We start from the raw sequence: 27,449 nt of genomic DNA, 5'->3' as shown, positions 1-27,449 counted from the left end.
TATAAACGGCGCCTAAATTGACCTATGCCTATAAAAATGGTGCTGGCTGCATGTCAATCATGCTTAGAGAATTCGTCTTTGGGAAAGGTAGATGCTGGAAATATAAGCCAGGGTTTGTAAGGCCTAAATTTCCAGCACCTACCTTTGATGTAAATTACGCTTCGGAGGCTTCATTAGGCATCCTAAAGTGCTTCCATAAGTGTGATTCTGGTGCCAGAAACGCTTTGAAATTTGTCTTAAAAGCTCTTTTAAATGGCATTTTGGACTTAACTTAGGTGCCAGTAGGGCACCCACCAGTTGAGGAATAGTGGCTTGTGGCCAGTAGGGGGCGATGTCTATGGGACGGTAATGATAGTGCAGTATTTTGTGGAGTTTTTCTACAAAAGTGCCTGCTTCTCATATGATTCTGGGTAACTAGTTAGATACAAGCATATGTGTTAGTTAAGGCCATGCCCAACAGAAGCGTCCGAAAAGTTGGTGAATAAAAATCTGAATATGGATGTAGCAAAGGCCAGAAAAACACACTAATCTAATCCTTAGGTTTGTATAGAAACATAGAAAGATGACAGCAGAAAAGGGCTATAGCCCATCAAGTCTGCCCACTCTACTGTCCCACCCCATTAAGTCAGAGTGCTTCTCGACCCACGTAGAGATCCCACTGGATGTCCCATTTATTCTTAAAGTCGAGCACGCTAGTGGCCTTGATCACCTGCACCGGTAGCTTGTTCCAGTGATCCACCACCCTTTCTGTAAAGAAATACTTCCTGGTGTCACCACCAAATTTCCCTCCTCTGAGTTTGAGCGGGTGCCCCCTTGTGACTGAAGGTCCCTTAGGAAAGAATATGTCATTTTCCACCTCGACACGAGCCGTGACGTACTTAAATGTCTCAATCATGTCACCCCTCTCCCTGCGCTCCTCTAGAGAGTAGAGCTGCAACTTGCCCAGTCTTTCCTCGTATGAGAGACCCTTGAGTCCGGAAACCATTCTAGTGGCCATTCGCTGGACCGACTCAACTCGAAGTACATCTTTACGGTAATGTGGCCTCCAGAATTGCACACAGTACTCCAGATGAGGTCTCACCATGGCTCTGTACAGTGGCATTATGACTTCAGGTTTACGGCTGACGAAGCTTCTATTGATACATCCCATCATCCGCCTTGCCTTGGATGAGACCTTCTCTACCTGTTTGGCAGCCTTCATGTCTGCACTGATGATTACTCCCAAGTCCCGTTCTTCTGAGGTCGTAGCTAGTGTTTCTCCATTCAAGGTGTATGTTCTGCATGGATTTCTGCTGCCGAGATGCATCACCTTACACTTCTTTGCGTTGAAGCCCAGCTGCCATGTTGAGGACCAGTTTTCCAACTTGATCAGATCCTGCGCCATACCATCCGTGAGATCGCTTTCACCTACTATATTACACAGTTTGGCGTCGTCGGCAAACAGCGCTATTTTTCCCTGAAGCCCTCGGGTCAAGTCCCTTATGAATATGTTAAAAAGGGATGGTCCCAGGACTGAGCCCTGCGGCACTCCGCTAGTCACCTCCGATGTCTCAGAGAGGGTGCCATTGACCACCACTCTCTGAAGTCTTCCATTTAGCCAATCGTTGACCCATGCAGTTAGTTTCTCACCTAACCCCATCGATTTCATCTTGTTTAATAGTCTACGGTGTGGGACACTGTCAAAAGCTTTACTGAAATCCAAGTATACTATGTCCAGAGACTCTCCCGAGTCTAGCTTTCCTGTCACCCAATCAAAGAAGCTGATGAGATTGGACTGGCATGACCTGCCCCTAGTGAATCCATGTTGACAGGGATCCCTCAGATTCCCCTCATCCAATATCATGTCTAATTTCCCTTTAAGTAGAGTTTCCATGAGTTTACACACTATTGATGTGAGACTTACTGGTCTGTAATTCGCAGCCTCCGCTCTGCAACCCTTTTTGTGCAGAGGAACAACATTGGCAGTTTTCCAGTCCAGGGGGACCCTCCCCGAACTTAGGGAGAGATTTAAGAGCATGGCTAACGGTTCCGCCAAAACATCGCATAGCTCTCTGAGCACTCTTGGGTGCAGATTGTCCGGTCCCATGGCTTTGTTCACCTTGAGTCTTGACAGTTCTTTGTAAACATCAGCTGGTGTGAACTCAAACTCCTGAAATGGGTCATCCATGCTTTGCTTTGCATCCAGCCGAGGCCCGTGCCCTGGTGCCTCGCAGGTAAAGACTGAACAGAAGTAATCATTCAGTAGTTTGGCTTTATCGGAGTCAGTTTCCACATAATTCCCGTCTGGCGTTCTAAGGCGTACTATCCCGTTTGTGTTCTTTTTCCTGTCGCTAACGTATCTGAAAAAGGATTTGTCCCCTTTCTTGATGTTCTTCGCTAGAGTTTCTTCCATACGAAGTTTGGCCTCCCTGACTGCTGTTTTGACCGCTGCAGACTTTGTCCTGTACTCAATGTTTGCTTCTTTTTCCCCCATGCGTTTGTATGATAGAAATGCTCTTTTCTTCTCCTTGACGAGGTATGATACCTCATCTGTGAACCATTGGGGTTTCCTTTTTCTTTGTTGTTTGGTTACCGATTTTATGTAGCGGATAGTTGCCTCATGAAGGATCGATTTCAAGGTTGTCCACATAGCTTCCACATTATCAGTTACTTCTTGAACCTGCAGCGTCTGGTAGACGAAATCTCCCATGCGTGCGAAGTCCGTGCCCTTGAAATTGAGTACCCTTGTTTTTGTTTGTGATCTAGGGAAGCCTTTCTTAAGGTTAAACCATACCATGTTATGGTCACTGGTGGCTAGCGTCTCTCCCACTGAGACGTCCGAGACGCTTTCCCCATTCGTAAGTACCAGGTCCAGGATGGCCTGGGCCCTAGTGGGCTCTAGTACCATTTGTTTGAGCCGTACTCCCTTCATGGATGTTAATATCCTTCTGCTATCACAAGCTGTCGCTGATAGTGTGTTCCAGTCTACATCAGGCATGTTGAAGTCTCCTAATAGAACAGCCTCCCCCCGTAAGGTAATATTCTCAATGTCTTCAATTAATTCTGCGTCCTTTTCCTCCGATTGTCTCGGAGGTCTGTATACCACACCAAGGTACAGGCATTTTCCTCCACCTCTGGCCAAGTTTACCCAGATGGATTCCCCAGTATACTTGACATCTGTGATCCTGGTTGTCTTAATGTTCTCTTTGATATAAAGTGCTACCCCACCACCTAACTTACCCTCTCTATCTTGTCTAATCAGGTTGTATCCTGGTATGGTTATATCCCACCCATGAGAGTCTGTGAACCATGTTTCGGATATAGCTGCTATGTCTATGTCTGCATTAACTATTTCTGTTTCTAGTTCTAGAAATTTATTCCCTAGGCTGTGTGCGTTAACATACATAGCTCTCCACTCTTTCTTTTTGCTAAGCTCCTGTTGTGAGCCACCCATTTGAGTCAAATGGTCTCCTAGCGATTCGCTCACAGTAGGGGTACTTATCTCAGACCTAGAAGCGTAATGTTGGTTCGCTACATCAGAATCGTTACTTACTGCTCCGGTGTAAAAGTGGGTACCCACCCCCGACTTACCTAGTTTAAAGCCCTTCAAAGTAGGCGGGCTAGTCTGTGTCCGAAGACATTCTTACCTCTGTTGGTCAGGTGGAGTCCGTCTGGTCCCTGTAGTCCCTGTAGTGTCTCTCCGTGATTCAGGAATCCGAAGTTCATCTCCTGGCACCATCGTTGTAGCCACTCATTCGTCTTCAGGATGCGTTCGTCCCTGTCCCTTCCTCTGCCCCTAACAGGAAGAATGAAAGAGAATACTACCTGTGCTCCTATCTGCTTCAGTCTCTTTCCCAGAGCTCCGAAGTCTCTCGCTATGTCCTCCAAGGTGTTCTTGGCAGTGTCATTCATTCCGACGTGGATGAGCAGCATGGGGAAGTGGTCCTGGGGCCTGAGAAGTCTATCGAGACAGGTGGTCACATCTCTTATTCTGGCTCCGGGCAGACAGCAGACCTCCCTCGACTGCATATCCGGTCTGCATATTGGTCCCTCGGTGCCCCTCAACATGGAGTCCCCAATGGCTATTACTTTACGCTTCTTTTGGGGGTGTCGATCCATCGTCCCCGGAGATGGAGAAGTGTGTTGATCCTGGTCCACGTCGGTAGTCTCTTCCTGCAGGACCTGGAATCTGTTCTTCAGGCTCAGCTGTGGAGTCGATGTGGAGCTGCCCTGGTGAGAGAAAGAGTGAGAAGGTGAGGAGATTGTAAATGGGGGGGGGGGGGTCTCCTACATTTACCTGTGGAGGAGGTCACTAACTGCCAGGAGTCAGTGTCTCCATCCATCTCCTGAACTGCAACAGTTGGTTTCTTTGTTGGTGGCCCTGGAGTCATCATGGGTGATCTGTCACGGGCCCATTCTGTGATTTGGGATAGTTCCTGCACTATCCCATCGATGTAGGCCTCATCCTCTCTAATGCCTCTCAGACGTTTCACCTCCTCCCTAAGGCTTCTTAGTTCCTGCATGATGTCTTCATCCCACTGACCGACCTCCTCTGTCTGTGTAAAGGCCGTGATGTACTGCTGTGGGATGGCCTCGGTCTGCGCGGAGACGTCCTTTCCCGGGGCTGTGTTCTCCTCCGTCTGTGTGTAGGCCGAGTTCATCTCCCGGATTACCTCAGTGCAGGGGATGCCAACCTTGCTTGTAGTTTTCACACTCCTCGTCCACCCTGCCATAACAAAAGAGAGAGAGTAAATGAGAGAGAGTAAATGTAAGAGTATGAGAGAAGAATGAGAAGAGGAGAAAAGTACTTTTTTTTTTTTTTTTTTTTAATTAAAGTTAGGTTTTTTTAGTAAATTAGGTTTGCTGCTGGGCTGCCAGGGCGTCTTCTCAAGGTTCCTTCGCAAAGGCGCTCTCGCTAAGGCGAGCGCCTTTGCCGCTTGCCTTCGCCGTGCGCCGAACGGCTGGGCGCCGTTGGCTCCCTTCCTCTTAAAGGGGAGCCCGGGCCGATGTGATCTGTGACGCGGTGGGGGTGGACGGAGCTAGCTCTCGCCACGACCCCGATCTGCCTGCCCGCTTGGTAGTCCTCCTCCCTTCTGCTTCTTCGGCTTCCTCCCCTCTCTGCTGCAAGCCTCTCTGCTGGAAAGAAAACAAAAAGAAAAAGAAACTAAGCGCTGCTGCAGATTGCCCCATGCCCCGGCTCCCTTCCTCTTAAAGGGGAGCCCGGGCCGATGTGATCTGTGACGCGGTGGGGGTGGGCGGAGCTAGCTCTCGCCGCGACCCCGATCTGCCTGCCCGCTTGGTAGTCCTCCTCCCTTCTGCTTCTTCGGCTTCCTCCCCTCTCTACTGCAAGCCTCTCTGCTGGAAAGAAAACAAAAAGAAAAAGAAACGAAGCGCCGCTGCAGATTGCCTCGTGCCCCGGCTCCCTTCCTCGTAGAGCTCGACGCGGTTTACAGTAGGAGAAATAGGAAGGAACTACAACAGAGGGTTAGAGGTAGAAGTGTGAAGAAAATTTAGAGGACTTGGGATGCCAAGATATAAGAGTTTCCTTGATTCCTAAATTGGAGGGAGACTTACATTTTTTGAGAAAAGCCAGGTTTTCAGATGTTTGCGGAAAACTTGGAGAGAGCTAAAGTTCCGAAGATTAATATTAAGGAAAAGCATAATAATTTTCTTTTTATGTACTTTGCTATTAAGCCAGACCATAAGGGAAATCAGGACACACTTCTGGAGGGATGAAACGGCCTCTATGTTTCTTTCTCTTTCTCTCTGCGTTTCTCTTAGTTCAGGTTTTCCCGCTTTTAGTCTCGTGGTTCTAATTAATACCAGATGGGCTTGAGCTGGGTATACTGGGCATAATAGAGAAAGTTTTCTTGCATTAAATATGAATGAAATACATGGTATGTGAATCTATGAATGGGGACCCAAGTGGTTTATTACAGGTGGTTGAGCATAAACCAGCACTTGGATGTCTTACTAGCTAAAACATTCAAGTGGGCATCCTCAAAGATGACTTTCTGGACGTCTAGCAGGACTTCTAACCCACTGTGCATCCAGAGTAGAAATGGGTGTGCTATGGGTATGGAATGGGTGGGATTTGGGTAGGCTTAGACTTGGACATCCTGCGGCTATAATCAAACCTTTCCCTAGATGTCCTGGATGGAACTTTAGATGTTTTCAACTAGACCTGTCAGAGAAGCGTCTAAATGCCAAAAGGATACCCAAACTGACCAGATGACCACTGGAGAGATTAAGTAATGACCCCCCTACACACTCCCCCAGGGTCATTGACCCATTCCCACCCCAAAAGATGTTGAATGAAACAGTACATACCTGGCTCTAGAACTGCAGCACCTGGTATGGGAAAGCCCAGTAAAGCATCACACAAGTGTCTTAAGTAGTCAGGTGGGTGAGCTAATGAGCCATAGAGAGGAGGAGCCAGGTCCATAATCCACTCTAACTACTACATTTATGGTGGACAGTGTGAGCCCACCAAAACCATACAATACTGCTGTTTAGGTGCCACCTAGAGCCATAAGGGCTATTGGGTGGTGAACAAGTGGGTATAGTAGGTTTTAGGGGAGTTTTACAGGGCTAACCACACATTAGATGGGGGTTATGGTAAGATGTACTTCTGGCACTGTTTATGTGAAGTTCATAGTAAACTAAACTAAACCTTGGGTTTATATACCGCACCATCTCCACGAATGTGGAGCTCGGCACGGTTTACAGGAAGAAAGATGAGAGAGGAACTACAGTGGAGAGATTAAAGAGTTAGGTGTAAAGGGGGAAGGTGAGAGGCCTAAGAGGCCTTCTAGTATGATGTAATATTCTGTTGGCATGTCTGTGTGGCCAATCCATTAGAAGGCTGACCCCAACCACTTCAAAATAGGCTTCATTTGGACATTTTCAAATTAGACAGTTTTTTTATCCAGGTGGGTGATTTAAAAAAAAAAAAAAAAAAAATTAGAGCATCCAGCATTTTTGAAAATGGACACTTCTGGATATCCACTTTTGGATGTCTAGCAGGAAACATCCAAAGTCAGACTTAGACACACTATCGAAAATGCCCCTCCAGAATCTAAACGCCTAGCCTAAATTTACAAAGGGAAATGTTACAAGGAGTTTCCTTTTGAAAATGTGCTTGCAGTTTTGGCCCATAGAACTGCAAACCCTGATGCAAGTTTCAAAATTTTCCTCAAAATGGTTTCAAAATAATAATTCATTCTCTGTGTGAATTGCAGGGCCCAGCCTGAAAGTGGTCAGCACTATGTCCGTGGGTTATGATCACCTTTCACTAGATGCACTGAAGAAGAGGTAAAATAATAAAATTAAAATGTATGTATGTTTTTTATTGGTTTGAAAATGTGTGTGATCTCTGAATCAAATGCTTCAGTGGGTTTTCTCTATAAAACTCTGAAAATAAAAGCTGTTTCTTTGTCCCCACCCCTCCCTTCACTACATCTTATGGAATGGAAAGCGGTGCTCAGTGGCACAGACAGTAGGCATTTCTGACTTTAGATAAACTAAGTCAGTCAAGGAAAAAAGTAAGTAATGGTGAAGTATTGTAGGACTTGGAAGAAAGATAAGAAAAAGATGACATACTGTAAGTTTCAAGTTCAAGTTTAATGGTTATTTGATATATCGCCTATCATAATACTAAGCGATTATACAAAATATTTAAAATTAGAGAGGTACACAACAAAAATACATATTATCAGATACAAAGACAGAATGGACTAACATGGCACATAAGAACATAAGCATCGCCTCTGCCGAGTCAGACCACAGGTCCATCGTGCCCAGCAGTCCGCTCCCGCGGTGGCCCCAAAGGACTAAGGTATAGTAAAGGAGAAAAAACAAAAAAGAAGAATAGAACAAAGGGGAGGGGGGAGGAGTTTTATTCAAACTGTTTATTATCCACATGGAATGGAGAAAGAGGAAAGTAGGAGATTATATCATTGTTCAAAGGCGTCTTCTGCACTGACAGGATCGAGGATGCTGGATTCAGCTATCAGCACAAGTAGTAACCAGAATTGTGGCAGATTTCAGGAAGGGAATGGGGTTTTTATATACCCCTTGGACAAGGTATATTAAGCAGTTTACAAGCAGGTACTCAAGCATTTTTCCCTATCTGTCCCAGTGGACTCACAGTCTATCTAATGTAACTGGCATTACCCTAAATATTTGGGGCTTAAGCCTGAGAAAAAGGAAGGCAATACTCTGGTGTGATAATCTCACCTTTGCATAGGGGTGAAGAACTTATGTGCATGACTGAAGAGTGGGACTTGGGTGTGATTGTATGTGTGATCTTAAGGTGGCCAAACAGTTGAAAAGATGACAACAAAAGCTTGAAGGATGCTAGGTTGCATAGGGAGAGGTGTGGCCAGTAGGAAAAAGGAGGTATTGATGCCCCTGTATAAGACTCTGGTGAGATCTCATTTAGAATATTGTGTACAATTCTGGAGCCACATCTTCAAAAAGATATAAAAAGGATACAGTTGGTCCAAAGAAAGGCTACTAAAATGGTGCATGGTCTTTTAAATTGGTGAGAATTTGGAATGGACTTCCAGATTCTCTAAAACTGGTAGATCAATTATATCAATTTCGAAAAAGTGTAAAAACCTGGTTGTTTTCACAATAGTTAATTTGATTTTAGCTGTCATATAGTAATTTTAAGCAATTCAACATACTTTTTCCATCTATCTAATCTAACTAATTTCTGTTTTTATCACACAGTTTTTACTTGTTATGTTTCAGTTTTTAACGAACTGTAAACCGAGTCGAGCTCCTTAGGGAGTACATTCAGTATATAAAATGAAGATTAGATTAGATTAGTCCTTGTGGTTTCCGTTAATTTTCATCATGAAGCCTCCACTTTGGTTCCTTTTTCTCTTACTCTGTTCATGTCTCAATACTACTCATTGCACAAAATCTCTTTCCCCTAATGTATTTGGCTTCATGTATGCAGGTAAATTAGGGAAATCCCTTTTCTTCAAATTAACTGAGCTTTGGAATAACCTCCCTGCCCTGCTGCGGAACCTAGGCTCATTCCAATTATTCCGAAAGCATCTGAAAACCTGGCTTTTCTTCAAAACGTAAAGCTATCCATTTACAATGTAAAGCTAGCTATCCTCTTCATAACCTCTAATTTCTTATTATGTCCTTCCCTCATTTATTGAATTACCTGGTAGCTCTATCTTTATGGAGATGATGCCGTATACAAACTTAAGGTTTAGTTTAGTTTCACTAGTGATAATGAAATCTGCCCTGGCCTCAGAATCCCTATATTGGTGTACACCAGAAAATTTTTTTTTTTTTTTTTAAACCTAGAGATGTTAATTATACTTCTTTAAAGCCTGTACCAATTACCAACTTGCCCAGTCTTGCCTGAGACTCTCTCACTCCAGTCCCGATATTATATTGCAATGTTAGATCAGCATGCAACAAGACTCAAATATTAAATGGATTTACTAGGGGATTTTGATCCTGGATTCTTGTGCATTACAGAATCATGGATTGCAAAAGATGATTTGTTCCCATGGCTATCAAGGCCTTTTCTCTTCCAGAAATTGCTGGAGAGGAGGAGGCCTGGCACTCCTCTACAAATCATTTTTTGATGTACTGCTCCTTGAAAAGGATAGCGATACATCACTAGAATATATGCTAGCTACTGTCAACGATGAGCTCCATTGTCACCCAATGGGTATTTTGCTATTATACCATCCTCCAATCCCTTGGAATAAATCCTCTGAACTTGTTTTTGAGATTATAACAAGCGCTTTCCTAAAATTTCAAAGATTACCGATTATTGGCGATATTAATCTCCATCTAGATGATAACACTAGCAAGGACATGATTGAATTCAGCAGTTTTCTTACTTCTCTGGGCTTTCCTTCTCTTAAGACCTCTCCAACCCATGAAAAGGGGCACTCTCTTGATATCATTAGTTTCCTTGACCTTACTGATTATAAAACTTTAGTCAAAGATGTTCGTTGGGAACAAGTCCCTTGGTCCGATTACTTTTTAGGCGCTTTCTGTCTTCCTGTTTTCATGTCTCACCTTGGGGTTCAACCTCAAAATCTATTACCTTCCACAAAAAAATCACAAGTGAAAAGTTCTGGACCCAATTTCTTAATCAGTTTTCCTTCTGTCCCAAGCCTGATGCCTCAGAAGCCAACTGGCACAACTGGGTAAACCTCTCTGTGACTACCTATTGCTGTCTTGCTCCTCTATCTACTAAGACTGTTTCCTACTCCCGTAAGGCTCCCTGATATCTCCTTACCACAGAGAACTGAAGCAGAAATGCCGAGTATTGAAGCCTAAATGGAAAAAATCTAAATCTCCTGCGGATAGATAGTCTTGGAGGAACAGTATTAGGTTCAAATCCCAGCTAAAAGGCCCATTTTTTAAAAAACTGCTTTCAACTCTTAACTCCCCCTCACTGCTGTCACTATAACCAACCCTGAAATGTCCTGTCTAAATTAGATTGTAAGCTCTTATGAGCAGGGACTGTCTATTGTATGTACAGCACTGCGTACGCCTTTCAGCACTATAGAAATAATTAATAGTAGTAGTAGTAGTTCTATAATACAGTATTTAAAAAAGCAAGGACAAATTTCTATGGTGATACAATTATCAGATCCAATAACCAAAGCAGTACTTTGTTTAGCATCTGACGCTCTTTAACCTCTAATAATGACTCGTTTATATATCCTTCCTCTCCAGTACATAAGAGCATAAGACTTGCTGCTGCTGGGTCAGACCAGTGGTCCATCATGCCTAGCAGTCCGCTTACGCAGCGGCCCTTAGGTCAAAGACCAGTGCCCTAACTGAGTCTAGCCTTACCTGCATGCGTTCTAGTTCAGCAGGAATTTGTCTAACTTTGTCTTGAATCCCTGGAGGGTGTTTTCCCCTATAACAGCCTCTGGAAGAACTGCTATAAGAAACTCTTTTCCATCATTAGTCTCTTATAATTCTCTGGTGTCCAGTGACACTAACCTTATTCCAGTAGACAGAACTCGGACAGGCTTTGAGTATGTATCTGAGGCTCAGGTTTCAAAATTGTGCCACAAATTAAGATCTTGTAAATGTGCCCTGAATCCGTTTCCTTCATACCTATATGAGAAAATCCCCACTCAGTCTATTTCATCAAATTCTGCCTTACTATCAGGTCTATTTTCTGCAGAGATGGGTCACATTGCTCATTGCCAATTACTGAAAAAAGCTGATCTAGACCCATTTTCACTGTCTAGCTATTGACCCATAGCGAATATTCCTCTCCTGACCAAAATGTTTGAGTCTATCATATCTGCTCAGCTTTCATCATATCTAGAGAGATTCTTCATTCTTTTACCTTGCCAATATGGTTTCAGACCCAAGTTCAGTCCCAAATCCCTATTGGCTTCATTAATTTCAAAGGTTCTGCAACTACATTCACGCAATAAGTTTGCAATTCTATTACAATTTGATCTATCTGCGGCCTTTGACGTCGTTCACCACGATATTTTGATTTACCAACTTTCTGAGATACATTACATTGTACTTATAGACCGCGTAGCCATTAATTCAACGCGGTTTACAAAAGATTACTAACAATGGTCACAATGCGAGAAATAAAATTAAGTAGTCAGATATTTTGTTAAAAGATAATTCTTCAGTTGTGTTCCAAACTGTTTGTAATAAATAATCAATATAAATGCTCCACTATCTAAATTGAGAGCACTATCTCAAAGGAAGAAAAGCCTCAGGTTTTTATTTAGGTAGAGCATGAATGCTCAAACCTCCTCCACCCACATCATTGCAAAAACTTCTGAGGAGAATGTGCAAAAAACACTATTCGATTTTAGTGCAGGACTGAGATAGCAGCTGCCTCTATATTGCTTCATGTGAATCAGAGACATGTAGCATTTATATATTTATTTTTACAAAAATGTATGGGAGAGTGGAAGGTGATATGCTCTGAAGAAACGATCCTTACCATGAAACGTTGGCTATTGCTAAAACATCACTCATTTCCTTACAATATAGAGGCAGCTGTTATCTCAGTCCTGCACTAAAATCGAATATTACATTACATAAGTGATTTCTATTCCGCTTGTGCCTTGCGGTTCTAAGCGGATTACAAGTTAGAAGACTGGACATTTCCAGTAGCATTGCAGTACATATAAACAAGAATGCGTTAAGTTACAATTGTTGTTCTGGACTTTTCCAGGATAAATTGGTAGTAGATAGTAGATAGTGATAGGTTATTTAGACGAATAGAGATAATATTGTCCGGATTCTGTTGTTTAGACGAGTAGAGATAATACTGTTCGGATTCGGGTGTTGCTGGTGGTGGTGTTTGGGTAGTCATGAGAGCATTATCTTAAACTTTTGTGAGGTTATGATGATGGGAAGTGTTTTTTGAAGAGATGAGTTTTGATTTCTTTTCGGAATGCTTTAATGTCTATTGATTTGGTCAGTAGATTGGTGATGGTAGTATCGATCTTTGCTGCCTGTGTCGCTAAAAGGCTGTCGTATAGTTTCTTTCGTCGTGTTCCTTTGAGAGGGGGGTGAGTGAATAGGCTCTGGGTTCTCCTTGATCTGTGTGAGAGGTTACGGTGTAGTCTGTTGTTTAGGTAGCTGGGTGCTGTTCCATGTATTACCTTGTATAGTAGACAGTAGAATTTGAACTGAGATCTTGCTTTTATTGGTAGCCAGTGTGAGTCTAAGTATGCTTTGGTGATGTGGTCGTATTTGCCTAGTGAGTAGATGATTCTGAGGGCTGTGTTCTGAACTGTCTGTAATTGTTTTATCATGTAATTTGGGCATGATAGGTATAGGCTGTTACAGTAATCTACAATACTCAGTACTAGGGATTGTACTAATATCTTGTATTGATCTTTGTTGAAGAATTTTCTTATTTTTCTTAGGTTACGTATTGTGAAGAATGCTCTTTGGATGATTTTGTGGATTTGAGACTGCATTGTGCAATTTCTGTCTAGTAGGATTCCCAGGATTTTGAGTGTGCTTTGCATTGGGTACTTGATTGTGTTTACTTCTAGTTCTGTGAGAGATGGTTTTTTTTTCCCTTTCCAGTAGTAGGAATTTAGTTTTTTCCGAGTTCAGTTTTAGTTTATGACTTGACATCCATTTTTCTACCGTTTCCATTATCATTTTCAGGTAGTTTGTGGATAAGGGGTCTTGAATATTAAAGGGGAGGAGGATAGTTATATCATCTGCGTAGCTGAATGATACTGTGTTTAGGGCGTCTAGGGTTATGCCTAGGGATGCTATGAAGAGGTTGAATAATATGGGTGATAATGGTGATCCTTGTGGTACTCCACATGGGTTTGACCATGGGTCGGATATGTGCTCTTTTGATTTGACTTTGTATGTTCGTGTTTTGAGGAAGCTTTGGAACCATTTGTGAACATTACCTGAAATTCCTATTGCGTCTAATATCTGGAGTAGTGTGTGATGGTCAACTAGGTCGAATGCTGCAGAGAGATCGAGTTGAATGAGAAGCAGCTTGTTTCCTTTGCTGAGGTGTTGTCGGGCAATGTCTAATAGTGATACCAATAGAGTTTCTGTGCTGTGGTTGGATCTGAATCCAGATTGTGATGGATGTAGTATGTGATGGTCTTCAAGGTAGTTGGAGAGGTGTTGTGCGACAAGGCCTTCTGTTATTTTAATGTATAGAGGGATTGAAGCGATTGGTCTATAGTTTGCAGGATTATCTATAGGACCTTTGGGATCTTTTAGGATAGGTGTAATTATGATTTCTCCTAATTCCGGTGGGAAATGACCTTCACTTAGTGTTGTTTGAAGCCATAGTGTGAGGCTAGCTTTAAATTTGGTGGAAGCTGTTGCTAGTAAGTATGAGGGACAGTTGTTCAAGTCACATGAGGATTTGCTGTATTTTTTGTAAAGCCTGTTCAAGTCTGACCATTGTATCTTTGGGAAGTTTGTCCATATCCTGTCTGCTGGGATTGCTTCATCTGTTTTGGGATTAATTCGTATTTCTTCTATGTTGATTCTTGAATTGTTGAATGTGGATCTGGTTGTGATGATTTTGCGTTTGAAGTGATCCGCTAATTGGGTGGCTGTGGGGGTTTGGTTTCCTTGGGTGGCGAGAAATGGTTTGGTATCGGTGAGATTTCTTAAGATGTCAAAAAGTATTCTTGTGTCTGGTTTTTCTGTGCTGATGAGTTTGGAGTAGTAGTTTTTTCGTTTTTCCTTCAGTTTGGTATTGTATTGTTTGATTAGGATTTTCCATTCATCTTTGATGTTGTTGTGTTTTTGTTTTTTCCATGACCTTTCTAATTGTCTGCATTTTCTTTTTAGTTGTAGAAGTTCGTTGTCGAACCATTTATTAGATGGTCTGTCTATTTTGTTTTTGTTTTTTATTGGAGCAAGTTCGTTTAGTGTGGATTCACTGAGGGTCCTCCAGCTGTTTATGAATTCTTTGGGGTTGTTGGGGTCGATTTCGGGGTCGACTGTGTTCCAGAATGTGTGAGGTTCGATTTTCGGTCTGAATTTGATGAGTGTTTTCTTTGGGGTGGGTTTGTTGTTATTTTGAGCCCAGTTGATAGTGAATGAATATTTGAAATGGTCTGACCATAGAGTAGGGTGCCAGGACCCATTTGAGATGTAGATGTTTTGTGTGTTTTGATTTGGAGATGAGTAAGCTGCTATATCAAGTTGATGACCTTTTTCGTGTGTGGGTTCTGGGTTGAGAATTTGATAGGATAAAGTGTTGAGGTATGAGAGTATATCTGTTGTTTGTTTGGATGATTGATCTTCTAAGTGGAGATTTAAGTCTCCGAGGATCAAGTTATGTGTGGAGGAGAGTGAGTTCTGGAAGATGAATTCTTCAAGTTCTTGTTTTGAAGTATTCCATTTACCTGGTGTAATGTAGCAAATAAGACAGTTCAGATTTCCATTGAGTGATTTGTCAGATATTTGGCAGGCTAGCAGATCAAGATAAGGGGTGGAGTGCTTGGTTAGTACGTCGATGTTGAGATTGTTTTTTGTTATGATTGCTAGACCTCCTCCTCTTCTGTTTTCTCGACATACTACTTCAAGTTTATATCCTTTGGGGCAGAATTCTGTGATGCTTGGATCTGACTCAGAGGTGAGCCATGTTTCGGTTAGGAAGAGACAGCCTAGATTGTCTTTGGTCAGCCAATCTTTGATTAATTCTGCCTTTGGGCTTACGGATCTGATGTTCATATATGCGCAAGCAATTGTAGTGTATTTTGTGGTTGGTGTAGTGGTTGTATTGATGATAGTTCTTGGTGAGGTTTGGTATTTTTGTGTGTTTGAGTTAGGTTTTGGTGGGGGTCTTTTTCCCCAGATGGTGGGGATGCTGGCTTGGCTGGATGGTGGGCATGGAGTTAGTGTTCTAGTGGTATGCAGTTTTCTGGTATGTTGAACAGGTCTGTGTGTTGTTGTTAGGATAGGGATGGTTTGTATTTGGTAGCCTGTGGTTTTCCATTTTGCTATAAATGTGGCAATTAGTATGAGGGCAAGAATGAGGTTGTGTGTACGCAGTGCCATTTTTTTTTTTTTGTTTTTTTTTTTTTTGTTTTTTTTTAAATTTGTGAGGATTGCGGTTTGGTAGTTATTTGAGTTGGTTGTGAGAGTGGATGTATGGGTTGTGTTCAGAATTCGCTGGAGAGGTGGTTTGAGAGGCAGGGGCTCTAATAGAGAGCAGAGTCCTCCTGTTTGCACGGCGTCAGACGGAGGAAGGAGGGACAAGATGGCAGAGACTTCCTCCTTCCTCTGCCTAGGAAGTCGCTGGGTGGGGGAGGCTTTCGGTGGCCCTCAAGGGCTGAAGAAAAAGTCCGACTCAGAAGTCGGTCTGCGTTCGGTGATCCGCGGTTGCTGGAGCGGCAGGGGCTCTAAGGGAGAGCAGAGTCCTCCTGCTTGCACGGCGTCGGGCGGAGGAAGGAGGGACAAGATGGCAGAAACTTCCTCCTTCCTCTGCCTAGGAAGTCGCTGCGGGGAGAGGCTTTCGGTGGCCCTCAAGGGCTGAAGAAGAAAAATCCGACTCAAAAGTCGGGCTGCGTCGGCGATCCCCGGTGGCTGGAGAGGCAGGGGCTCTAAGAGAGAGCTGAGTCCTCCTGCTTGCACGGCGTCGGGCGGAGGAAGGAAGAATAGTGGTTTTTGCACATTCTCCTTGGAAGTTTTTGCCAATGATGTGGGTGGAGGAGGTTTGAGCATTCATGCTCTACCTAAATAAAAACCTGAGGCTTTTCTTCTGTTGAGATAGTGCTTTCAATTTAGATAGTGGAGCATTTATATTGATTATTTATTAATTGTAGTCCCACTTTCACCATATTAGACATAGTAATATTACCAAACTGTAAGAATAAGCTGTAAGCAGGAATGTTCGAAATTCTTTATCATGAAGAGCTGCTGGGGATGCTCTCGTGTGGTTTAGAAATTTCTTACTTTTGCAGCCCTGAACAGAAGGAGAGTTAAACAAGGGATGAGTTTTTCTACTATGTCTATAAGAAGCTAAAGAAAATCTGTTAACCAAGTAGAGAGGAGCTGTACCATAAAGAGCCTTGTAACAGAAACACCCCAACTTAAACAACACCCGAGCCTCCATAGGCAGCCAATGTAGCTCACAATAAAAAGGGGTGATATGATCATATTTCTTCAAGCCATAAATCACTCTAACCGCTGTGTTTTGTATTAATACAAGTCTCGCTAGTTCTTTCTTGGTAATTGTCAAATAAATATTACAATAGTCAAGAAGATTCAGTAATAGCGATTGAACCAATAATCTAAAGGAAGTAAATTCAAAATAAACTCTAATGGTTTGTAGCTTCCATAAAGTAAAATAGCTTTTACATACTACTGCATCTATCTGGGTTTTCAAAGTAAGGTGCTGATCTAAGATGACTCCTAGTATCTTAATTGTTGGCTAGGCATTGATTCCACAGTCTTAGACTGGTTCTCAAAATTCTTATGATTTTGCTCATATATTATTCATATGAATGGCACCTTGTCATCTCCATGGAAGCTGTTATGGGGAGCCCCACAGGGATCACCTCTGTCCCCTATTCTTTTCAACATCTATATGTCTACTTTGGAACTTTTCTATCTATCTCCTTTTGAAACATTATATACATATGCAGATGACATCTTTGTCCTTCTTGAGATAAATTCGAATCTCACTAACCTCGCTGAGAATATAATAGCATGTATAATGAAACTTCAATCTTGAACTCTTACTGTACAAATGAAGCTGAATGAGTCCAAAACAAAACTACTTTGGCTTTGCCCAACATTAGATTAGCTACCTTCACTCATTTCATTGCTTGAAAATTCAATCTGCAGTGAGGATCCAGAAAGCAAAGTTTTAGGTGTCATTATAGACTCAACACTTTCATTTAACGACCATCTTAACTCTCTGGTAAAAAATATTTCTTTAGTCCCAAATGTTGAGAAAAGCGAGATCTTGTTTTCCACCAACAACATTTTGCTGTTCTTGTACAATCGATCATTCTTTCAAGGTTGGATTATTGTAATTCTACCTATTTAAGTCTAACCAAGAAAAGTCTTCAAAGACTTCAGCAAATCCAGAATACTGCGGCTAGGTTAATCTTTGCAAAAAGCAAATTTGACCATGTTTCCCTGCTTTTGTTAAAACTTCACTGGCTCCCAGTAATTTCTAGGGTTCACATTTAAGATCTTGCATGGCACTTTTCCTCCTTTAATTCCACTATCTTGGAACTCTGCGAGACCTGATATTACCAGATCTATCCAAAAGCTTAAATTATCTTTCCCCTTGCTAAAAGGTGTTATCTATGTTGAAAAATTAGGGAAATCTCTTTACTACAAAATTAGTAAACTTTGGAATAATTTTCCTGCCCAGCTGTGGAATTTGGGTTCCTTCCAATTATTCCAAAACATCTGAAAACTTGGTTATTCTCAAAAATGTAAATCTCGCTGCTCTCTATACAATCACTAATTCTTATTATGTTTTTCCTTCTTTTCAAATTTCCTGTAAACCGTGCCGAGCTCTTATCGTTATAGAGAAGATGCGATATATAAGCTTAAGGTTTAGTTTAGTTTGGAACAGTCTCCCAGAGGAAGTGGTGGAGACAGAGACTGTGTCTGAATTCAAGAAGGTGTGGGATAGGCATGTGAGATATCTTAGAGAGAGGAAGAGATAATGGTTGCTGCAGATGGGCAGACTGGATGGGCCATTTGACCTTAATCTGTCATCATGTTTCTATGTGATTGCAAATTATGCCATGCTAGTCAAGATACAGGGTCTAATAAGAAAAATTCTGCCTTTTTCATTTTGCTGGTCTGATAAAACAAGAGATAGACAGGAACATTGTAGCGAGAAGGGAAAGTTAGCTTGATGACAGGGCATGTGTGCTCTGAAAAGAAATCCATAAGGAAGAGGCATAGGAAAAAAAGAAGTGAGGCCATTGGTAGAAGAGGTTTCCTGGGAACTATAGTTTCATCAGGTTCTAGTCTCAAGTTTGATAACAAATGGCAAAGGCCAGAAGAATCAAAGAATATTGGCAGGAATAGGTGGGGGAATAGTCAGAATCTTGTTTAGACAGTATAGGCCATAGAAAAACACTAAAAAGACCCCACCGATAGCTATCATGCAAACAGAATCTTTCAAAGCTGCCAGGAATGCAAGGACCTAAGTGTTGCTGAAAAAGCAAATTCCTTGAAAATTGTCAGGGTGAACAGAGGTACAGAAACTGTTGGTTGGGGGGAGGGTGGGGAGGGCAATGAAGCAGCTGAAAGGGACCAGAATCTCAAGAACTGATACATTAGTATAGGATATCCTGACACAAGTCACAAAGAAAGGCAACTGGTGTTTTTCTCACTGACTGTAATTCAGCCCTGCGTATGATGCTGTTTGTTGGGGGGCGCTGTGCATTTGTTTAGGAATGATTTGAAAGACATCTATCAAGATTAAACATAATTTTCCAGCAGCTGGGCATGACATAACAGAGGAGCTGTGTGAAAGAGATATGATGGATAGTGTGGACTGTGACATGACTGAGGCCCTCCTTTCCAATGAGGAACTGAATGTTATGCCACCATCAGTGCAAGAAGAGGGCCTCAAAAACAATAATTTGAGAGGCATACTTACTGAACTGAAGTCTAAAGATTACTTACATAATGGACCCGTAGGCTTGAGGCAGCGTGTGGAGGATGCTGAGCTTCAGTTAGAAGATCAACATGTAGTGATTAAAGAGCAATGTGTTAAAATGAAAACTATGGAATCTCAGATTGCACTGTTATGTTTATATTGACTTGTATCCCATCTTTATTCAAGGCAGGTTACAAGCAAACATAGATAAATTAAAAATAGTCACAAGCCACAAGCACACACCAAAGATAGAAATCAATAATTCTATAAACATTTCAGGGCAACTCAAAAAGTTTGGCTTAACAGATATTGTTTTAGCATTGCTTTAAATGATGTTACAGTCTGCTGTGACTTAAACGCTAAAATTAGCATGAGGGACCAGCTACAGAAAAAGTTCATTATTGTAACTTTGAAACACAGTTTTAAATGTGCCACAACTAAGGCACAGGTATTTGAAGAATGCAATGATCTGATCAGCACATGCAGAAAAGATTTATGGTGCAACCCTAGATGAGCTAACAACAGTAGCTTATATTTCACTCTCTTTGCTACTCGGAGTCCTTCCAATTGTGACCAAAATGGGGACACATTCAAATTTTGACAAACCAAACAGCACTTGTGCTGCCGAGTTCTACGAAGTCTACAGTACCTGTACACATGCCCTAGGCAAGCCCACATAAACAATGTTGCAGTAGTTAAGTGAACCCAAAATTCAAACCTTTAATGGCAACATTGGCTGTAACTTACTTAGTAATCCAAATTTAAATATGGAACTCCTAATTACAACCTGAATCTGGGATCTAAATGTCAAAGAGCCAGATTCTCAAAACTTTAACGCCGTCGCTAAAATGTTTTCCGACGGTTTAGCCTGCACACATTTCAGCGGCGAATTATCCAAATGGATTATTTCTGTCTTTAGTGAACTTTCTAGCAATCTCCGACAATAACATGCTCTTCAACACTGAAATGAGCACTCTGATGGATTATTGAAAATCGCCGAACCATTTTCTAAAAGCAGCATTGGCTTTTGGTGACAAAAACCAGCGACTGGTCCAGGGGTGCCAGCACTATTAAAAGCGCATCTTGTGGCGTGTGTTTTTTTACATTGGCTAAAAAAATAAAAGTTACATGATTCTCATAAACCGTACCGTATTTTTCGCTCCATAAGCTATCACATCAGGTTTCTGAGATACACGTTACTGATTTTTTAGACAGTTTGCCACAAATTGTAAGTATGAACTGTGTCCCACCAAACTTGTGTTAAGGAGTTTACTCTGAAAACAAAGACATATTACAGCATATATTTATGCCTCTCTTAACTCACACAAAAGTGATGTCAGCATGTTCAGAAATGTTTGAGACACTTGCTTTTATGCTTGTCTCTCTTTGCAAGAACCTAAAATTGAACTTTCCCTGATATCTGCTTTCTATCACCTTGATATCCTGATGAAATCTTTCCCCATGCTCATCGCTGACATCGCCAAGATTGGGTGGGAAGAAGTCGAGGTGAGGATGTAAGAAGTGCATTTTAAGTGACATTCTGGCATCCATTAGCTGATATGCTGTCAGCGTGTTCTCCACAAGCTCAGCATAATTCTCTTATCTGTGACTACCAAGAAAATTCTGAACAACAAGCACGAATGCTTCCCATGCTGCTGATTCAGCTGAGTTCAGCTTCTGCTTGAACGCATCATCAAGGATCAGTTCAAGAATTTCTGGTCCAACAAAAACACCTTCTTTGATTTTGGCTTCACTTTTCTTAAACCCAAACGTACTTCTTAGGTGTTGAAATGCATCACCATTTCTGTCCATCGCTTTGACAAAATTTTTCAGCAGACTGTGTTAATCCAGAATAGAAGACAGCGCAGCACACAAGAGGTGCACACGCTTTATCTTGGTTGCTAACTCTACAGCCAAAATAATGCTTGTATGCATTTTGAAGTCTGCTGGACAGATTCTTTTGCTGATCTTGTGCAATAAATTGTCCGCAAACATAACAGAAATGATCAGGATGGTTAACACAACCTTGTCTGTTCATAATAATTATAATATCTTAGACATAAACAAACAAAATATAAAAATTCACAAGTAGAAAAAGCAGCACAATCAATTTTTAGTATAAACTTTCAAATTATTGGTATATGTGATCGATGAGCTGTCCTAAAATGCAATATTGTGTTACAGAAACAGTAAAATACCGATGCTTCATGGTAGCGTTATTGACGAAAATGATATAAACAAACTGACACATAACTTAAAAACAGGATGTGATAGACAAAAACTGTTTTCAGATTTAGAGTCAGCATGTGGCCCTTGTTAAAGTACAGGTGACAGAACTCCAGTAGCTTTTTCGCAATGCTTATACAGAGGTACTTGTTCGGCGATTTTTCTCGGACCACACAGGCTTAGGTTTATTCTTTTTGTAATTTAACTGGATACCTTACAGATTAGGGACCCCTGATGAAGGCGTGTTAACCGAAACACAGACCGTGTTGGGTCCCCTGGTTTGTAAAAAGGTGGTGATATTAACCGCAATATATAATTGTTTTAATAAACTGAGCCTGCATCTTGTATTCTCGTCTGCAGTTCTTTTTTGTTCAGAACTCCAGTAGCAAAATGCTTGTTGACCATTGATTGTTAGCACTCAATTTAGTCAATTTATTTACGTGCATATCTCAGAACAGTGCACAATTTTTCACACATACTGTACATTTGGGCACCATATATAGAATTTGGGAAATAATGGGGCCAATAATTGCACCTTCCCAAGATTATCGTATTCATGGAGCTGATAAGCAATTATAAGACTGAGCTCCATGGATCTTTGGACTTCTGTCACCCTAAACAACTATGTAATATCAGTTCTTCTCTTTCTCTCCATACAGAGGCATCCGATTAGGATACACACCAGATGTCTTAACAGAGGCAGTCGCCGAGCTTACAGTTGCCCTCCTACTAGCTACGTCTCGTCGACTGATAGAGGCAGTAGATGAAGCCAAGAAGTAAATTTTGTTTCTTTTCATTTACTCAAATCCCAGAGCCCCTTTCCCCAAAACAAGTGTATCTACAAGAATGGGCTATTTAATAGGGTGATCCGTTATAACTGCGCAGGACAAACACACGTCAACAATGGCTCACAGGACTTATGCATGCCGGATTACAACAGTTACAGTAAGGACTCCGAGGGGGGGGGGGGAACCCCTCCATTAAACTTATAAGGGATCCCCCATTACAGAGGAAACTGCCAATTACCTCCAAAATAAGGTACAATCACAGTTTCCTCTGTAATGGGGGGGGGGGTACACCCAGCGCAGGATTAACCAATAGGTCCAGTAGGCACGTGCCTAGGGCCCGAAAAGGTCAGGGAGGCCCAATGAAGGAGGGCATCAACATTGTTTTTTCCAAACAGCGATGGGCCCCTCCAGCATCGATCAGCAACGCAGGCCCCCCCAACCAGCAACGCGCCGCCCCCATCAACGGAAAGTAAGACAAGCAAGCAACGCGGGTAAGAAAGGCAACGGAAACTGTAATTTTGCAAGCGGTGCTGCTTGCCCAAAGCTTCCCTCTGATGCAGCTTCCTATTTCCGCCTTGGCATATGGTGGTGGGGCGGGGCAGGGGGCCCAGTGTACTTGTGTGCCTAGGGGCCCTCAACGAATTAATCCTGCCCTGGGTACACCCCCTCTACCACCCCCCCAAAGGGAACGTGAACATTTCTAAGTTTAATGGGAGGGTTCCCCCCACTCCCCCTTGGAGCGCTTACTGTAACTGTTTTAATCCGGTGCGCATAAGTCCTACGTGGGATTGTCAGCGTGCCATTGTCCCATGCATTTTAGTTAATGTACCATTTAATAGTATACAGTAGAAAGAGTGAATCTTGTGGAAATGCAGATAATCCTCATATTAAACAAGTATTTCCTGCACAATCAGGCTAAGTCATCATCCCACCTCCTCTGAGGATCCTAAGCACATTTGAAATACTTGTATTATGTTGGAGACAAACACATAAGAACATAAAAACAGTCATACTGGGTCATACTGGGTCCATCAAGCCTAGTTTTTAGTTTTCAGTAGTGGCCAATCCAGGTCACTGTACCTGGTAGAAACTGAAATAAAAGTAAGACAAAGGCTTTCAGAGCAATATTGAAGCAAATAGTGTAATATTCTAGAACTAAACTAAACTAAACCTTAGGCTTACATCTTCTCTATAACAGTAGAGCTTAGCACGGTTTACAAGAAATTAGAAATGAGAACAGATACAATATGGATTTGGAATAGTATGGAGAGGTGCGGAATTTACAACTTTGAAAATAGCCAAGTTTTCAGATGTTTTCGAAATGGTTGGAAAGAGCCCAGATCGCGCAGTTGAATAGGAAAGTCATTCCACAGCTCAGTAATTTTGAAAAATAGAGACTTCCCTAATTTGCATTTTTTTTTAAAAAGATCTGGCAATCTCCTCCTGCTTTTTTGACCTTCTAACTTGGGGGTCCTTTTATTAAGGTGCATACTAAAGATTAGTATTTAGCATGTGCTAAGGCGCCCATAGAATATAATGGATTCCTTAGCACAGGGATAGGGAACTCCGGTCCTTGAGAGCCGTATTCCAGTCGGGATTTCAGGATTTCCCCAATGAATATGCATTCATTTAGCGTGCACTAAATCAGTTAGTGCGCCTTAATAAAAGGACCCCTTAATTATGATTGATATTTACTAAGATACAGAACTATGAACCTTCATTTACCTGGATTGCTCAATTTCTCACTCCTGTTTTCCTCAGATACCCAGATTACTGAACAATCCTCAGTCAGGAGTATAGACAAGTATTTGTGAACCTGAACCTGATCCTGATAAACAAATGTTGCTGGATCTCCCACACTCCAGGAGACTGAATACTGCTTCTGCAGTATCCTCATAGAAAAAGCAATTTTTAATAATACTTATCATCAAGGACACATAAAAACTGTAAATCAAAATCTGAAAGAAAACAAATAAATCATGCCTAATTTATGCCTTAAAAAAAAAAAAGATAACTTCAATTTTGCCAATTTCAAATCAGTGCGAAATCTTCATGAGGCAGAGCTAAACTAATATTTCTGGGTGTCTCATAGCTAACAATTGAGGCCTATATACTGTCTCCTGTAACCTATTACACTGTTCTGTTTAAATGGAAACAGAATAGTAGGGCCAAGAATGCATTAGTGGTATGATTTTGCCTATAGTGTAGAGATTAACAGATTACTAGAAAACATAAAAAAGGAAACAAAATCTGATATTGATGCATCAATATACTTGATCTGGAAATAATGTACAATGAAGATTTTAGAGCTGTGATAATCATGCTTTGAATTATTCTAAATGTTACATTTGTTTTTTAATTAGTGGTGGATGGGGAACCTGGAAACCTCTTTGGATGTGTGGCAATGGGCTTACACAGAGCACAGTTGGAATTCTGGGACTTGGAAGGATAGGTAAATCTTAAGATCCCAAGAGCATGCTAGTTCAAACCTCTGCAAACTCATACCTGCTGATCCATAGCTTATATGATGAATTCTTAATCTTCCTAACATGTCAAAAATCTATGTTATATGGAGTGGAGGAGTAGCCGAATGGTTAAAGGAGCAGAGAAGCTGAATTCAGATCCCTCTTTGTCTCCTTGCAACTTTGAACAAGTCACTTGACTCAGTTTTTGAGCCCCCCAGGGACAGAACAATGCCTAATGCATGTCAAGGTAACTCACTTTGAGCTACAACAGAAAAAGGCATGAGCCAAATCCAAAAATACTAAAATGAGGATTCATTTAAGGATGTTTTAACCCAATGCTGACCCAACCTCTGTCCCCTCGCCCTTTTGGTTTTCTCCTTTATTGTTCTTTCCTATCCAAACTATTGTAGTTCCTACCTTTTCCCTTTCGTGCCAGTCTGTCAAGTTAATCCTGTATGCCTGTTATTCTATGTTGTATGTTTCTTTGTACTATCTTGATGTTGGTTGTTTACCTGCTTTATTTTAACCTTATGTAAAACCGCCTTGAATTTTGATAAGGCAGGATAACAAATTTTAATAAACTTAAAACTTGATAGTCTTCAATTATGAGGGTTGCTTTATTTCCTTTGGATTATGGAAATTATAATCTAAAATGGTATCCCAATGATGTTAACTGTCCTTCCCTGTCACAGTGGTCTGGTACCTTGCTGTTCTGTCTTCAGACTCTCTATGCTAGGGTACTCCAATTCTAAGATTATTTATTCCTCTCAGCAGCAAACAAATCTCTTAGCTGCTTTCTGTTTCTCCCCCAGCAGGTAAAAACCCAACAAGGTTAGGATGCGAATTGCATCAGTATTTTACAAAAATCTCTGCCGAATGTAGAGCTTTTTCTAAAATACATATAAAGTTGTGCAAGAATGTACATGTATTTGCCACCATGCACAGCAAGAGCAGCCATTTTACAAATATACATAGATAAAAATGAGCAGATTCCTAGTGCAGGCACTGGCACTTCAATGGAAGATTCAATTTCACTACCTCCACATGTAGCTGGCCCATTTTACAAATCTTTGGGGCTCATTTTCAAAATAGAAAGATGTCCAAAAAAACAGCATAAAGTGACATTTGGAAGTTTATCTCACCAAAATGTCCAAGTCGCCATTTTCAAAATCAGCTTTCTAGATGTCTTACTGGGCTTCTTGGCCACAAGGCATCTAAAGTTTGAGGGGACATGTTGAAGGCGAGTTATGGGCAGACTTAGAGCATGCTTAGCATTTGGATGCTTGCAGTGATAATCGAACATTTATCAAGATGTCCAGAACCCCATTTAGATGTCTGGAGCTAGACCTGTTTTAAAAGTGTCTAGTCAAAAAGGTGCACAAATAGACCAGATAACCACCCCAGCAATCCCCCAGTAGTCACTTCACCCTCCCACCCCCCAAATATCTGAATGAAACAGTACATATCTGTCTGGTATGCACCTGGTATGGGAAATCCTAGTAGAGCAGAAAGCAGGTATCTGGAGTAACCTGGTGGGCGATGTAGTGAACCATAGAGAGGGGGACCCAGAGAGGGGGACCCAGGCAGGGTTACCAGATTTCACGGAAGTAAAACCCAGATCCATGGTATTGCCCCCAGGCCAGTCCAGTTTCATCCAGCTCTGCCCCATTATGCCCGAGTCACGCCCTGCCCCCTTCAACCTGTTCACTTGTTCAGAGCAGCATCAGGAGGGCATCTACACATTGTAGCCGGCACCAGAGCCTCCAAACAGGACTCTTCAGTGCCCCTAGTGGCCACAGCTAAAATTGCACCAGCATGTGACCCAGTATGGAGTCACCCTGCAGGAGCTGCATTAATATGAGCAAAACAAAAACAGAACCAATGCACAAAGTTCTAGGTTCGGTTTCCAAAGAAAAATTTAATGTCAGAATGAAAACAGAATGGCAAAATCCCCAAATCAATGTAACTTGCAAAATAAAAAGAAACCCAAAGGGAAAACTCTTGGTGAGTTCAGGATTTCTCCTCACAAATGCCAATAATCTTCTCTGTGGTTTTATTCTCTACAGAGCTTCTTGCAATAAGGCTTTCAAAGCCTGCTCCTAGCAGGTTTCGGGTAAGTTCAGTTCCCTGCTATGATACACCAATATTCCATCAGTCTTAAATAGCAAAGCCTCCAGCTTATCTTATAGCACTGCTGGGTCTAGGGGAGTGCCTAAAGTTTGCCTGCACAAAGCACAAAAACAGCTTACAAAATCCCTCCCAGTTGTTGGCAAACTTCTTCCCACAAAAGCACTCCCAGCTTAACACACTGTGCAGAGAGTCAAAATAGAAAAACAATCCCACAGTTCAGGAAGTCCATGCAACTGACTGAAAAAAAAACCCAACCTTAACCAGACCTTAACCAGACCTAGCAAATCAGAATAGCAAACAGAAAAAAAACCTCACAGTTCTTTGCTCAGTCCTTGCAAATGGATGCCAAGCCTACTTCTATCAGCTCAGGAGCTGCACACAAATCCTCAGGGACCAGCTCTCCTTGCAACTCCATTGGCATCTCCTGGTCTGCTTCCAGCAACTCTGAAGTGGGTTCAGCTTCTTCTACTTCCATTGGGTCACAGATATTACCCGTGCTTGAGCCAGTAAGCTCTTCTTTAGGGAGAACCCTGAGCTTCCTCCCTAACCTGCCTAGCTGCTTGCTAACATCAAGAGGGGAGTCATGCCCTGCTCTGACTGAGCCTGCTCTCACCTGGGCTTCTCTCTGGTTCCCCTGGTGGACACTAGGGAAACCACAGGGCCCAAGGCAGGCATGGAGCCTGACAGGTCACAACATGCACAGGTGGAACGAGATATCACCATGTTGCATATGGTATGCGCAGA

The 27,449-nt window shown here is 41.9% G+C and overlaps 1 protein-coding gene across 1 annotated transcript in view; it reads left to right on the top strand.

Annotated features, from left to right (window-relative positions):
• Positions 1 to 27,449, top strand: part of LOC117346889 (glyoxylate reductase/hydroxypyruvate reductase-like) — a 74,229-nt gene that overhangs the window by 21,609 nt on the left and 25,171 nt on the right. The window contains exons 4-6 of the mRNA XM_033917110.1: positions 7,221 to 7,293; positions 21,982 to 22,098; positions 24,474 to 24,562. Coding sequence (XP_033773001.1) covers positions 7,221 to 7,293; positions 21,982 to 22,098; positions 24,474 to 24,562 — 279 coding nt within the window. The remainder of the gene's footprint in view (positions 1 to 7,220; positions 7,294 to 21,981; positions 22,099 to 24,473; positions 24,563 to 27,449) is intronic.

Source organism: Geotrypetes seraphini, chromosome 1 (assembly GCF_902459505.1).
Source record: "Geotrypetes seraphini chromosome 1, aGeoSer1.1, whole genome shotgun sequence".
NCBI lineage: Eukaryota > Metazoa > Chordata > Amphibia > Gymnophiona > Dermophiidae > Geotrypetes > Geotrypetes seraphini.
The sequence above is the reverse complement of the archived record's forward strand: the minus strand, read 5'-3'. Positions and strand labels throughout refer to the sequence as shown.